This window comes from Zalophus californianus, chromosome 1 (assembly GCF_009762305.2).
Source record: "Zalophus californianus isolate mZalCal1 chromosome 1, mZalCal1.pri.v2, whole genome shotgun sequence".
NCBI lineage: Eukaryota > Metazoa > Chordata > Mammalia > Carnivora > Otariidae > Zalophus > Zalophus californianus.
The window spans coordinates 94,261,715-94,277,386 of NC_045595.1; the positions used below are offsets into that span (position 1 = coordinate 94,261,715).

At 39.5% G+C, this 15,672-nt stretch overlaps 1 protein-coding gene across 2 annotated transcripts in view; it reads left to right on the plus strand.

Moving 5' to 3' along the window:
* Positions 1-2,445: 2,445 nt before the first annotated feature.
* Positions 2,446-15,672, plus strand: part of ARMC8 (armadillo repeat containing 8) — a 120,293-nt gene continuing 107,066 nt past the window's right edge. The window contains exon 1 of one of the 2 annotated variants that reach the window (XM_027586619.2): positions 2,446-2,738. In XM_027586619.2, coding sequence (XP_027442420.1) covers positions 2,694-2,738 — 45 coding nt within the window. In that variant the 5' untranslated portion in view covers positions 2,446-2,693. The remainder of the gene's footprint in view (positions 2,739-15,672) is intronic. The other variant, XM_027586618.2, reaches the window with a different exon arrangement.

The following is a 15,672-nucleotide window of genomic DNA, read 5'->3' on the forward strand; positions in this document are numbered from 1 at the left end:
CTGTGAGGGTTACCAAACTAAGTAAAAAATTCATTCAATAAACATTTACCATGATTATTTTATGCTAGGAAGTGAGATAAAAGACCTAGTAGATAAAATTCCTAGTACTTGTCCTGAAGAGTATAATGGGGAGACAAACAAGTAAACAATTACAAACAAATTACAATATGGGGTGCCTGGGGGGCTCAGTTGGTTAAGTGTCTGCCTTCAGCTCAGGTCATGATCCCAGGATCCTGGGATCCAGCCCCACGTCAGGCTCTCTGCTGGGTGGGGAGCCTGCTTCTCCCTCTCCCTCTGTCTGCCAATCTGCCTGCTTGTGCTCTCTCGTTCTCTTTCTCTCAAATGAATAGATAACATCTTTAAAAATTTACAATATATTGTTGGAGATGCTGTGTTAGTGGCAAGAACATTAAAAATTCATTAAAAAAGGGGGGGATCATTTAACTTATACTTGGGGAAGGGGCTTCCTGGAGGATTTGTTGCTTGAGCTAATGGATGAAGCATGGATAAACACAGCTATCACAACTCTATATCGTACAAATGTCAATTGAAAATTCAACTGATACTTTTGTATCTTCTGTTCCAAAGGTTATGGCTCTGCTCTCTTATGGTATGCAGTATATGGCATGATTTTAGATGACAAATGGACATTTAAACTTTTTTGTAGTTATTATGTTAATACATACTAGAATAAAAATAAGGAGCACAAAAAACTTGATTTTACAGACTATTATCATTTAGGATGAAGATAAAACTATTTAATGAATTGAAATTGACCTTAAAGAAAAATATTGAGTGAATAATAACACCTGGGTTTAGACTGACAAAGATTGCATGGGTGGTATGCAGATTACTGAAGTTTGGGAAATACTGCAGAAGGAAAAATCTAAAATGAAATTCCTGCTTTCCAGAAACTCAGCAGTTGTTTGGGAACACAGAGCTGTGAGCAAGGATAATTAGGGCTATAATAAATTTGGAAACCAAGTACAGGTTTCCCCCACTATCCAAAATTAGAGAGTTCTTATCAAAACTTTCTAAACCAAAATGACATAAAGTGAAGAGGCAATTACCATTACTTTATATGGAAACATTTAGAAACATTTCTGAGCATTTCCAGACCTGAAAAATAACCTCTTTTAGGCATTTCTGATACCTTAGGACGTATCTTGCTAAGAGATGCACAAAATAAATGGAGATAAAGCACAGGTGTTCACAGACAAGTTCAAAGCTATGGGTGGCTTGATACTGAGATGCTGAACATAGTTCCCAGGGAAGGAGCTTGGGGATGTCATTTTCCCCTGCTGCCTGGGGTTGAGAGCTGCCTTTATAAACGCTCACTGCAAAACAAACTCTAACTGCTATTTTCATTTACTACCTTTTTTCATAAAAGCAAAAATTCTCTTTGGATTTCTTTTGTTAGCAAAAACAGGTTTTAATGTAGAAGGCTTTTCAAGCAAAGTGGCTTAAGGGGAACTTTCTCAAAGAGGGGGATACCTAAACAGGAAGAAGATAGGAAAGCCATGAGGAGCAAAGTGTAGAGGCTACAAGATCAGTTGGAAGGCTATTGCTCTAGTCCATGGGAGAGGTAGTAACAGCTTGAATTAAGGAGTGGCTATAAAAATGGGAAAAAAAAAAACCAAAACAAGTAATGAAACAGGCTCATTGCAACTATTCTATGAAAACTTACTGGTTACAGGCAGTACGCACGTGAAACCTGTCAAGCCAAATGCAGGGCAGTTTTGTACACACACACACACACACACACACACACACACACGGAGTGGGATAGCTGGATTAATCAATCAGAAAATGTAATTAGAAGGATGTTTTTATTTGGCTTTAGTTACCAGAGCACTTTAGTGCTAATTCTTCAGATGTTTGCCCCCCACTTTTTTTTTTTAATTTGACTCAGAGGCTGCGGTTATACTAATACATATATAACGCTTTCTACATTCCAGGCATGTTCTAAAGAGCTTTAGTTCTCCGTTTTCATAACCCTTATTTTGTAGAAGAGAAAGCTGAAGCATAAGGAGATTAAGTAACTTGCTGGAGGTAACGCAGCTAATAAGTGAACTAGTAAAGATTAAGCCCAGGCGTTCTTGTTCTAGAGTATCTATTCTTAACACTACACCAGAATAAATGGGTCGGGCAGATTATGCTGAAGACCTGGTTCTGAGACCACAGTCCCTCCATCTGCAAAATGGCGATAATAACAACGCTAGCAGTCTGGTGCAAAAGAGTGAGATAATGAATATGAATGTGAACTTCAAATTACATATGTGATTCCACATACTAACTTTTCATAACAGGAGTACGTGAGCTCCCGCATTGTAACGAGACTGCCTCGCCAGAGCGAGACCCCGCCCCTGTGGCTCCGCCCACCGCGAGCGGCAGGTGGGGCTGGCAGATCTTCTTTGCGCATGCGGAAACTGCTGCCCGCTCCCACCTCTAACCCAGGCTGAGAGTAGCTGCTGTTTCTGGGAGGACGATTCGTGAGGAGGCCCTTGGCGCGGTTTTCCTTTTCTCTCCCTTCTGCGGGCCCTGGCGTACTTCAGCTGTGCCTAGAGCGTGGTGTGTTTTCGTCTACCTGCCCGACTTTCTGCAGAAGGTGCCTTTCGTTGGCCCAATAGTTCCTTGTCGAAAGTGCCGGCCCCCGTGCCGGCACCGGCCGTAGCCGGGTGGGAAGGCTCAAGATGGCGTGCCTGTTGGAGACCCCAATCCGCATGAGCGTCCTCTCGGTGAGTGACCGCCGCAGCTGCCCGCTAGCTGAAGAGCTCGTGCCGGCCCGCAGCATTCGCCCCAAAGGCGGAGTGCCTCCTGCACACCACCCCTTGGGGTGGCTTCCGGCTCAGCTTTGGGCCATGGAGAGAGAGGGTGGGCGGGAGGAATAGACGGGACCGCGACCCAGCCAGAAACGTCTCCAACTCCAGGAGCTTCCACTGGTAGCGTTTCTCGGGTGGCCTCTGGCGGACGCGGTGGTTGGGCGTACGGGCAGCTGGCCCGGTGGCTCGGCTTGGGCTTTGCCAGGTGCTTCACTGAACCTTCCTCTCAGCGTTGCTGCTTCTCCGGGCCGAGCGCTCTGCCCTGTGAGGCGCCGGGCTTGCCGCTGGCCTGGGAAAGAGCGCCCATTCAGCCCCCGGCGGTGTTGGCAAGGAGAGGTGCGGGCACTTTGGGCCCCCACAGCCTGAGAGAGGCCAGACCAGGTCTGTGGCTTCTATCGTGTCCCGACACGGGCTAGAACTGCTTGCTTCTTGGCAACGGGGATTTCATGTCAGCTGCAGCATATCTTAGTGTATGTAGTTATTTAAGCCCCTTTTTTTCGCTCTGCTTTGGAGGTCGCAGCTCGGAGTCTAAAGGAACCTGTGCCTGACCTTACTTTTTTCTTTAAGGGGAGTCAAACGCTGGGGGAAAAAAAGTCAATTTTCCTATTATTGAGAGAAAGGAATGTATTGAGCCGTCAGGAAGTAATATCTAGTTGTTTGGGGTTTTTTCAAGTTAAAAAAAAAAAATCCAAAATACAACTTTCACTTTTCACTGTATTGCTTTGAGAACCAGGACCCGGAGTGAGTTACTGAGGGATAACTTCAAAGGGTTTTACAACAATTTAGAGCTGTCCAACGAGAGAATAGTCACTTTACCAATTGTCCATTTACTGTTGGAAATAGGCAAAGACTGGTTGGCCATCTTTTAAATTTGTGGAAGCTGTCTGATACTGAGAGGGTGGTTGGATTACAGATTACCTGACTTGTCAGGGTCCTAGAATCTGTGATTCCAGCGAGTTTCTTTTCTCTTCCCTGACTTCTCCCACAGAGACACTCACCTATTTGGAAGCACTTAGAACATTTGCTATATAATTCAGGGTTAGAACACTATGGAATACTGTAGCCTAGATAATTTAATTTGGGGGCGGGGGCCGTCATCCAATTTGTCTCCTGATCGATTTTAGCAGTCCTTTTCCTTATTTTATACAGCTTGGGGAAACACTGTTCATCTAAGTATTGAATCAGGTTAGCCTTTTATTCTACTTCTGTAATACCTAGGAATATTTTGTGGGCAAGCAGGTGAATGACTTTGCCCTCAATATGTTTTTTAAAAAAGTATCCCTCTCAACTGTCCTCAAGTCCCTTTAATTATCTTGTTTATCCTTTATTTCACCTGAAGCTTCTTTACTTTTTATACATTGTCAACTTGTATCATGCATACAATTGAAAATTTTCATTTGTTTCTCTCCCTCAGTAAATAATATTTCCTATTTAATTTTATGCAGAAACTTCTTGAAGAGTATTCCCTACTTCTAGTTGGGATTTCCTTTAGTTCTAATCTCATTGGGGGCTGATGTATTTTTCACAGTCCCAAAGTCTTGTCTGTCAATTCATCAGTTATAGAGCCTTGGGAAATCAGACACGACTGTGGCACCACCTTTTGAAATACAGAGTGCAGATGGAACAGAAAATATAAATCAGAAATTACCTTGAAAATAACTGATTCCTTTAATAGGCTGCTTACTGTGCACCAGTTATGTAAAACACTCTTTAATGTATACTTTTAGGGAATGCAAGGATGAGATCAGAGGTGCCCTCAGGGAAGTCACAGTCGGAATGAGTCCACGACATGATAAACATAATTCAAGCAAGGGGCAAATCATATGGCTTTAGGGTTTCATTCAAGGCCCTTTATACCTTCTCCTCTATGAGAGATCTCATTCACTCTTAAACCTTAACTGTGATCCACTCACATATTATTGCCAGCCTTGACTTTTTTTCCACATAGTCTTGTATCTTCAATTGGGTGGATGTTACCTGAGACTTCTAACAAAGCACATTCCCTTCTCTTAAGAGGACTTGATTATGACTTTCCATTTCTGTTACTGGTACTGGCTTTCATTGATCACTCTCTGTTAAACGTCTTGGATCATCTTTGGCCCTTACCCTTTTCATGCCCCTATATCTAATCAGTCCTTAAGTTCTGTTGGCTCTTAGTATTTCACACATGTGGCTGTTCCCGTGGCCACCCTTTCATATCATTTTGTGCCTGCATTACCACAGTGTCCTCAGAATTATTTTTACCACTTCTTATGTCTTACCCTCTCAGTTCCAGTCCATTCTCCACAGTAATTTTCCTATAGAAGACATTGGACACACTACGTTCCTGTTTCAATTCTTTAGTGGGTTCCTATTGCCGAAAGGTTGATAATCATGTTCAACTTCGGATATAAGATTCTTTGTCCTCTGCATGAACCTTCTCTCCCATATAAACTGGCTTTCTCAAATTGAAGTGATCTTGGGTTCTTCCAAACCCAGTAGCTCTTACTGTTTGCCTGCTCATTTGTACATATGAATTATAGCTTTGTATGGATTCATTCATGTAATATATTTTGAACTTCTGTCATTTGCCAGGCATGGCATTGGGTTTGGGAATGCAGTGGTGAGTGGCATAGACCTGTTTTTGCCCTTTGGAAATTTTAGCCTAATGGGGAAAATAGATATCAAATCATTACACAGTTCTTTGTGAATGGTGATTAGTGTTATGAATGAAAAATATAGGGTGCTGTATGAGCATGTAGTAGGGGAACCTGGTCTAATGGAGAGGGCAATGAGGAGAGCTAGGGAGGATTTCCCTGAAGAAGCGACAATGAACTGAGAGTTCAAGGATGGTTAAGAACTAACTAGAAAAATTAGTGTTCCAGGCAAAGGAAACTGCTTTTGCAGAGGCCCTGAGGCCTTTAACAATTGTTCTATTTTCTTAGTAAATTAATTCAGAGGTAAGTGCTTGACCTTTTTCTTAACCCCACTGCTATTTATAGCACTATGTCTTGCATATACTAGGTATTCAGTAAATGTTTGGTTGAACTATCTATTTTGGGGAGTTGAACAAACTCTCCAGCTATCTTTCTAGGCTGCACCATGATCATCCCTATCCATCTTTGGTTTGCACTTTGGTTTGCATTACCCTTTTCAACAAATTTATAAATTCTCCCATGTTTCCCAAACTCTTGGATGATTTTAACATTGATTGGATTGTTTAAAACTTTTTATTCTGAAGTAATTATAGATTCATGGGAGGTTGCAAAGATAATACAGAAAGATCCCTGTGTATGCTTGGCCTAGTTTCCCCCGTTGGTTACATTTTATGTAACTATAGTACAATATCAAAACCAGGAAGTTGATACTGGTATAAGTATATGTATAGTTTTGTATCATTTTGTCACATGAGTATAGTATAGCCATCACCACAGTCAAGATACAGAATTAGTCTATCACCACAAAAATCTCCCTTATGCTACCTCTTTGTAGTCAAACCTGCCTACCCCCTGCCCACTAACCCCTGGTGACCACTAATTTCCATCTCTAATTTTGTCATGTTCCATGTAACATAAATACAGTATGTGATCTTTTGAGATTGGCTTTTGTCATTCAGCATAATGACCCTGAGATCCATCCAAGTTGTATCAATAGTTCTTTTTTACTGCTAAGTAGTATTCATGGTATGGATGTCACATTTTAGCATAAACCTATTAGAGATTTTGGTTATTTCCAGTTTTTGGCTGTTATAACCTGCAGTGAACAATCATGTACAGGTTTTTACGTGGACATAACTTTTCATATCTCTGAGATTAATGCCCAGGAGTGTAATTGCTAGGTTGTATGGTAAATGTTATGTTTAGTTCTTGAAGAAACTGACACTTTTGTAGAGAGGATGTACCATTTTACATTCCCATCAGTAATGTATGAGAGATCCAGTTTCTGTGCACCTTCACTAGCATTTGGTATTGTCATTTTTTTTTATTTTAGCTGTTCTAAATAGATGTGCAGTGATAACTCATCATGATCCTCATTTGCATTTTTGCAATGATAAGTAGTGTCAAAAATATTTTCATTACTTGCCATCCATATTTTATTGAATATAAAGAACTATTTTAGTGAAGTAGTTCTTCATATCCTTTTGCCCACTTACTAATTGGGCTGTTTGTGTTTTGACTGTTGAGTTTCAAAAGCTCTTTATAGATTCTAGGTATGAGTCCTTTGTCAAATAGGTGCTTTGCAAATATTTTCTCCCAAGTTTGTAGCTTATCTTTTCATCTGCTTAACCATAGGTTAAAAAATGAACTTTGATCTCGACTTCACAGCTTATACAAAAATTAATTCAAAATGGATCATAAGATTTAATTATAAAGCATAAAATGAAACTTTTAGAATAAACAAGAGTAAATCTGCAGAACCTTGGACTTGATGAAGAAGTCTTAGACATAACACCAAAACCATGACCTATTTAAAAAATTTTTTTAATTAAAAATTAGTAATTGGACTTAACCAAAATAAAAATTTATCTTTGTGAAAGACTCTGTTAAGAGGATGATTGCATTTCACTTTGGTCAATTTCTAATGATTTGAGAGAGACAAGGTAATAAAATTTTATTGAATAGCATCATAGGCTGGTATAGACAGCTAAGGCATCTATTAATTTTAATTGTCTCCTTTACAGTGTTTTCCTAGTGCCATTATGCCTTTTTGACAAGCAGCTAGTAGAACTGTACAGGGTATTCCAAGTTTGAGTATGCCTTGATTTTGTTCTGTTCTTGATAATTATAAACATTTGTTGGCCTTAAGCTGCGTATTGATTTGCTCTCTTAACATGGACAGCTGACAGTAGGAAAAATTTTTATGTGACATTAAGGTCAGCTATTACTATAAGCATGAACTTGGCCTCTCTTGGTTTTTAGTAATAAATGCAAAGTAAAATCTCGTCAGCACATTTTAAAGTTTGCCATTAATTCACTCCACAAAGCACCAGGAAGCTCAGGGTATGTTAGGAGGTGTTCCTAACAGGAATTTAACAGTATGAACTTCCAAATCTTTACTGGCAATGTGTGAGGAATGGGAGATGCTCGTTGTATGTTTCCAGGCATTGTGTTGTCTCTTTAAGGGAAGATTGCCACCTGCATTCAGACACTGGGTGCTCAAGTTTTTTAAGCTTGGGGTGCCTGGGTGGCTCAGTCGTTAAGTGTCTGCCTTTGGCTCGGGTCATGATCTGGGGTCCTGGGATCGGGCTCCACATCTGGCTCCCTGCTCAGTGGGAAGCCTGCTTCTCCCTCTGTCTGCTTCTCCCTCTCCCCACCCCCTGCTTGTGCTCTCGCTATCTCTCTCTTTCAAATAAATAAAATCCTAAAAAAAAAAAAAAGTTTTTTAAGCTTTACCAAGAGTTAGAAACACCTTAGTGTAGGGTCTTTCTATTTTACTTGGAGGTCTGTCTCCTCTCTCCTCCCATTCTCATTAAGAATTTCAAAATAGTGCCAGGAGCCAGGAATTTCAGTGGTTTTGACTTGTATCTTTTTCACTCCTGATTTGGCAATTGCTTTGCAGTGCCATCTGTCATGTTGGCTTCTGCATAAAGAAATGGAGTTATTGACAAAAATTCCTGTTACCTTCTGGAAACTAGAGAACAGCTGTCTTCACTGAACAGTGGTGCCATGATCCCTGGGACTATTTAGATAGGAATGAAAGGTATTCCTAATAAGAACCATTTTGCAGAAACAGCCCCCACTTGTCACTTTGTTAAAGGAAAACTGTTTTACTCTTTCTATAAAATCAGAAGAACAATGAGTTAGCTACATTCTCCAGTATATTCATAATACAGTTATTGGAGGAGGGGGAATGATAAGAGAGTATATGCTGCCTCATGAAAATGAAAAGTTGTGGTCCAGTGGTAAGAGTTTCCAGCTTATAGGATCTATTAATATTTGGTGGTCTTTACCACCTGCAAAATTTAAGGGTGCCTGGGTGGCTCAGTTGGGTAAGTGGCTGCTTTCGGCTCAGGTCATGATCTCAGGGTCCTGGGATCGAGCCCTGCATTGGGCTCCCTGCTCGCAGAGAACCTGCTTCTCCCTCTCCTCCCTGCTCATGCTCTTTCACTGCCTTTCTCTCTCTCAAATAAATAAATAAAATCTTTAAAAAAAGAGTGTTTTAAGAATTTATTAAGCTTTCAGAAAGTTATAGGTGGTCACTGATTGAATAAGGGGAATGAGGAAAAGAGTCATGATCATGATCAAACATGACTGATGGGATTTTTACCTTTACAACTAGGTGGTATCATCTACTGAGGATTAGGAGAGGAACATGTTAGGGAAGTAAGAAGAAAAAATAAGTTTCATTTTAGACATGCTGAGTTTGCAGTGTTTTCTGGACATCGTTTTAGAGGTGTCAAATAGGCAGTTGGATATTCTGGAGTGTTTTTCATACTGCCAAGCAATTCTCTAGTTCTCTATGGACCCCAGCTACGTGTGGTACAATTTAACTCAATTCTGACACTGTTTACCTGAAGATAGAGTCAGATCCCACAGGTAAAGGGTTCAGTCCTACAAGACTGCCCCTCTTCAGGCACCAGTTGCAAGTGCAGGTTGTTCTTCTGTGCCTCTGACCAATCAGCTGTAAATCAGAGGTTCTCACAACACCCTCCTTGGTTTCGATAATTTATTAGAATGGTTCACAAAGCTCAGGAAAATCTTTACTTATGTTTGCCAGTTTATTATAGAGGATACAGGTGAACAGCCAAATGATGAGGTGCATAGGGCAAGATCCAGAGGTGTCCCAAATTCAGGAACTTCTTTCCCCATGGAATTGGGGTATGCTACCCTCCTAAGACATGGATGCATTCACCAGCCTAGAAGTTCATCAGATTTTATTGAGCTTTAATCTCCAGCACTCCCCCCCGCCGCCCGCCCCACACACCATTTTACCCCTTCCCAGAGATTTTACCCCTGGGTAGGACTAGAAGTTCCATCCCTCTAATAACATGGTCTTCTGGTTACCAGTCTCATCCTGAGGCTCTCTTGGGGTCCTAGGGCCTAATTGTTCAGTAGCATAAACTTAGGTGTGCTCCAAGGGGAATCCTTATGAATAACCAAAGACACTCCTATCACTTAGGAAGTCCCAAGCGTTTTAATAGCTTTGTGCCAGGAACCGGGACAAAGACCACATATATTTGTTATACCACACACATAAAGATCTAGAGCTTAAACCTGGGGTGATCATTATTTGGGAGTCATCACCATATTGATCAGTGGTTCTTCCTTTTTAAGGATAAGAGTCTCAACATCCTCTTCCCCAGAAAAACATGCATCTGCCTAAAGAATCACATAATTTCAATTGGCTCACGATTCCCTAAAACCTACACATCAGTCTTAAGTTAATAATTCCTATTTTTTTTTACTGTTCCCAAAGTCAGTCACAAAAACACATATAGCAAAATTTAGAAGTCATTTACATTCATTTTTGAATGGTAAAATTTGTAACAATAATAAGGTTTTAGAACTCATATAAGGTATCATGTGGGGACTTGGCTCTGAAGAACCATACTCTTGTGCTCAGAGTATGCCGGTGATCTTCTATGAGGTGTGCTATCTCTACAGAAAGGGTTTTGTGTAGCAGATGGTATAGCAGGCCTGGGGGAAAAGGGTAGATTAGCTGGAGATCCACACTAGGACAAAGTAAGATACTCGGGGGTCTGGACACAGGCAAAGTGGAATAGACAGATTACAAGTGGCCCATGATAGTGGCATGATTGTCACAGGCCACGGTGTAGATTATGGGTTAGACAGATCCTTAGTGGTACTTTAGTAGGGAAGCTAATGCATGAATAATTGTTGGAAGTGGTGGGCTGAGTCTGAGTCAAGCACCATGGATAGCTCCGAGGCAACGGTGTTCACTGTTTCTATGAATCTGAAGCAAATAAGCCCCCCCCCCCTTTTTTTAAATCAGGAGACACAGCTAGCCTGTCTGGACACTGCCACTTACAAGGTGTACCGTGAAAGATGGCACCCAGGATCTCTAAGTCATTATATGATTTCAATCTTGAATAATAATTTAAACTATTCTTGTGGTCCACCCATGTATGAATAGCCTCACTCTGTTTTGTCAAGATATGGGAGCAAGCATTTGAATACATTCTAGTGGATTTCCTGGGCTATCTTATCATCTTGGGAGGCATTTAAGTGAACCTCAGCCAACCCAGAGAGTATCTCAGTCTTTGTAAAACTCCTCACAACTCTTGTCATTCCTATGCCCCAAAGATAGTTTTTGCCTCCTTGGACTTCCACATTATGCTGCTTTGTACCATTGATCCTTACTTAGTTCCTTTTCTCTATCTGAAAGGATATCTTCTTGGTCCTCAGTCTTCAGACATTCCCATCTACATTGAAAAGTAAGTGAATAGAAGTTAATAGTGAGAAGGAACCTTAACGATCATCCAGACCCAAACAACTCCTTGTGATTTGACCATACTTTCAAAGCATAAACATTGCGGTACCTGATTAGAAAGAGGCATGAATGCTAAATTGCTTTCAGTTCTTGTGACCACCAAAGCATGTTTATAGCAATTGTTGATATTATAAAAAAGCTATAATATTTTATTTCATTAAAAACTCAGTACCAAAAAGGTAAAGGCTACTCTTTGTATCCTCTTTAATCTAACTGTGCTCTGGTTTTTAAATTATGAAAAAAAATCCCTCTTTGTGTGAGTGTAAATTATGGAGTCTTTGGAAGAAATCTGCAGATAATCTGTAGTTGATTCTTGTCATTTTTTTAAATTAGGAAAACAGAACTAGAGAGGCAGACTTGCCCACTGTATATGCTGTGATATAAAGTGTCAGAGCCATATATCTAAACACCTAATTAAAAAAAACAAAACAAAACTGTGTGCACACCCTTACATTTTAGAATTTTATTTTCAAACTCTGAGCACTGATTTATTAAAGTGTTTCCTTAACATGTAAAGTCCAGTTTTCAGTCTTATTTATTGAGAGTTCAGGGTTGCCTCTTATCCAGGTAGATTAAGTTTAAAATTATGTATTTAAGTGTTTTCATGATTGCATTTGTGAAATTTAAGGCTGATTATATTCTAGGAGTCTCAGTTGCCATTTTATAAGCCTTCCAAAGTTGCTAGTGGCGGCAAAAAAGTTTTATCCCATGATTAAAAAAAAAAAAGAATAAAAATACCTGCAAAAGTCCTATGTGACAGGTCTGAAAGAATTTGAATGAGAATCTGATTGAGTTCTAATGAGGCCAGAAGTTTACCAGAATTCAAAAAGTAAAAGAAAAACAGCAAAACACCAAAATCTTGGGTTTTGAATAGTACATGGGCATTTTCTTCTCATTTTTCTTCCTTTTGGAGGCAGGTGGGAATCTTGGAATATATAGGAAGGGCATGCTAGCTATCTGCAAGGAAAAGGTCAGTCTTTGTTGATGATTTTATTTTTTTGTATTGTCCCAGATAGAAGGATTTTTTTGCCCTCAAAATTAAGAAAGAATTATCTAGCAGTTAATTTTCTTTAATAGTGAAATAAACTGTCTCGCAGAAGAATACTGTGTATCACCAGAACTCTTCAAACAATGGTGAGGCAGTATTTAGAATTTTGTGAATTTATCTCACCAGAAAAAGCAGAATAAAGGGGGAGACATAATTTGAAATTAAGGCAGAGTTTAGTAAAATACTTTGAAAGTATTGATTTCAGGGGCACCTGGGTGGTGCAGTCAGTTAAGCGTCCAACTCTTGGTTTTGGCTTAGGTCATGATCTCAGGGTCCTGAGATTGAGTCTACGTTGGGCTCCACACTCAGCGTGGAGTCTTCTTGGGACTCTCTCTTCCCCTCTCTCTGCCCCTCCCCACCGCCTGCTCGCTCTCTGTCTCTCTCTAAAATAAATAAATGAATCTTTCAAAAAAAAAGGATTGATTTCTGATATTCTGGATTATGGCAGCCCTAGTCTCTTTAGGGACAAATACAAACTTATCAAGTGTCCCTGGGCTTTAAAATGAATAATTGCAAATTTGTGACTGATCTAAGCAGTACACTTATTTGGCATTTCAGAAAATTACCAGAGTGACAAAAGAAAGCATTTTTTTGAACTGAGAGTTTTGTTGGAGGTGTCAGAAAATCAAATTTTGGTTTCACATTATTCGGGAAATGGGTAAGAGATTCTGGCATTCCCAGTTGACTAGAACATTAAGAGCTGTTTCAGTTGGTGGCTCCCAACACTGCCAGACTCCACACCCCCTTTTTAAACATACTTTATAGTGTCTCCTTGGCTATCCTGAAGTGAAATTCATTGATAAGTTAACCGTTCTCACATGTTACTTTTATTTTTAAAGGTATTATTTATTTATTTATTGAGTGCGAGTGAGGGGAGGGACAGAGGGAGAGAGAATCCCAAGCAGGCTTCAGGCCTAGTTCGGAGCCCAATGCAGGGCTGGATCTCATGACCCTGAGTTCATGACCTGAGCCAGAATCAAGAGTCAGATGCTTAACTGACTGAGCTACCCAGGTGCCCCTCACGTGTTACTTTTAATGAATTGGCATTATGGGCGCCTGGGTGGCTCAGTCAGTTAGGTGTCTGCCTTTGGCTCAGGTCATGATCCTGGCGTCCTAGGATTGGGCCCTATCCACCCCTGCCATGTTGGGCTTCCAGCTCAGCAGGGAGTTTGCTCCCTCTTCTTCTCCGCACTTCCCCCACTTGTGCTCTCTTGCGCTCTGTCTTGCATGCTCTCTCTCTCTTTCTCAAATAAAATCTTAAAAAAAAAAAAATAGAGTTGGTATTATGCCCCAGGTGGTATTAAGGGAGAAAGAGCAGGAAACAATATAATTTGAATACTACTCAGGTACTACTATATTAGAAAGAAGTGATTACCGGTAGTGATATATTTGCAGATGTACTAATTTGGCTGTGACTATGACTGCTACGCTACAGGCTGATATAAATAGGATGTTAACAATTACTTAAATACAATAAGTGGTGTTGTTTTTAATGTGACTTTCTTAAATGAACAGTTTTTGGTAAAGTTCCTAACAAGATAAAGTACAACTTTTTCCTTATTCATATGGGAGTTACATTCGTGGGAAAATGTACTGTAAAATACAAAACATATTTTGTGTTTATGTGTAGAATGGAGTTAGATTCTAGGCTCATAATTTTTTAAAATTTTGTTTGTGCCCTACATGACTGCATAGTGGAAAGTCTTTTAGATGTGGGACCATTGTCCTGTGCATGGCAGAACATCCAGCCAGCTCCCATAGTCCTTGCCTACTAGATATCAGTAGTACTTGTCATTTTGACAACCAGAATCACATGAATTTATAAAATATGTCCTGGGGAATAGTGCTGTTCCTGTTTAGAACTGTTGAGAACCTGGGACTTTCTGAGTGGTTTTTCTTAGTGTATTTCCCTCTTTCTCTCCTGCCCTTTTCCCTCCCCCCAGCTTGTAAGAGTGTATAGTATAAGGACATGGAAATAAAATGTGCTATTAAACGTTTTTCCCCGTAGTGTGTATAGTCCTCTAATATTCCTATTTATCACATTTATTGCTTTTTGTCTTTCTCCCCTTGCTGAAATGTAAGCTCTGCAAAGGTGGGTTGGGGGGTGGAGGGGTGTCTTTGTTCATTACCTCGAACAAAAGTGCCTGTATAGTTGTTTAAATATTTGTTAACTGAATTAAAGGGTACAACTTCAGCTTTGTTTTGGATTCCCAAGTGTATACTATATCATTATAATACTAAATTGCATTTCTCAAAAGCACCACATTGCTTCAGAACTCTCTTGTGCATGTATTAGGCTCTCCACCTAGAGTCCTTGTCTTTTTTTTCCTCCCTTTTTCACCTAGCAAAATAATACTGGTTTTTCAGATTAATCATCCTCACTGCTTGGGCATCACCTCCCATTCCACCCCTAACTTTAGTACTTAATTATATCTTCAACTTTCTTTTTATCTTGTATCCACTTACTACATTTATCCTGTGTTATAAGTTACACTTGTAAGTTACAATATCTCTGTTTTCTTTCTGTGCTTTGAATGCCTTGAGGGTAAGGGACTTTTATCTCTTACCAGCACCTAGCATAATGCCTGATAAATTAAAGATATTCACATGTTGAATTTCAGCCTGAAATAGGTTTTAAATGGAATCTTCATAGAGTTCAAACATTTTATATTTTTAGTTGTGCTTCTTTCATTTCTCCCCAAAACTAAGATTTATCCTTATGGTGCTGAATGATGAGCATTATGAACAATTTTATCTTGAAGTTTCTAGTAATTTGTGGAATTAATTGAGATACTAAATTTCGATTGGCAATTACTAATTTAAACATTTCCTAGGGGTCAGAATTTCCCATTGAGAATTGTTAACATTTTTATTTATAAAAATCATGTAAGTGAGAAAATAGATACGAAAATGTTTTGTAAACTGTAACATACTAAACAAGTGTCAGATATTATAAAACTATCTCCCTTTTCTTCTGGGTTGTTTGTATGGGAGGGAGAACACTACACATTGATTACTTAAACTATAACTGGTATTCTTAACTGTGATTTTATGTTCTCTCTGAGTCCATAACACCTACAGTTATGGAAATTTTAAAAATGCACATATTATACATTTTTAATGGTTTTTAAAAATCTCAAATAATGAAAGTTTAGGTTTTTAAGTTCAGCACTCAGATGCATATTTATTTCTTGCTAAGTACTTAGCTTGCTCTGGGAAAAAGGCATCAGGTAAGAAAAGGTATCTTTGAAAAAACAAACAAAAAAGTATCTGAATAATTAGGCTTTAACCATGAATATAAACAAGGGAATCATTAATTTACTCATTAAAGCAATTATCTTTTTTGTACAAAAATAGAATTTCCCTGAAATC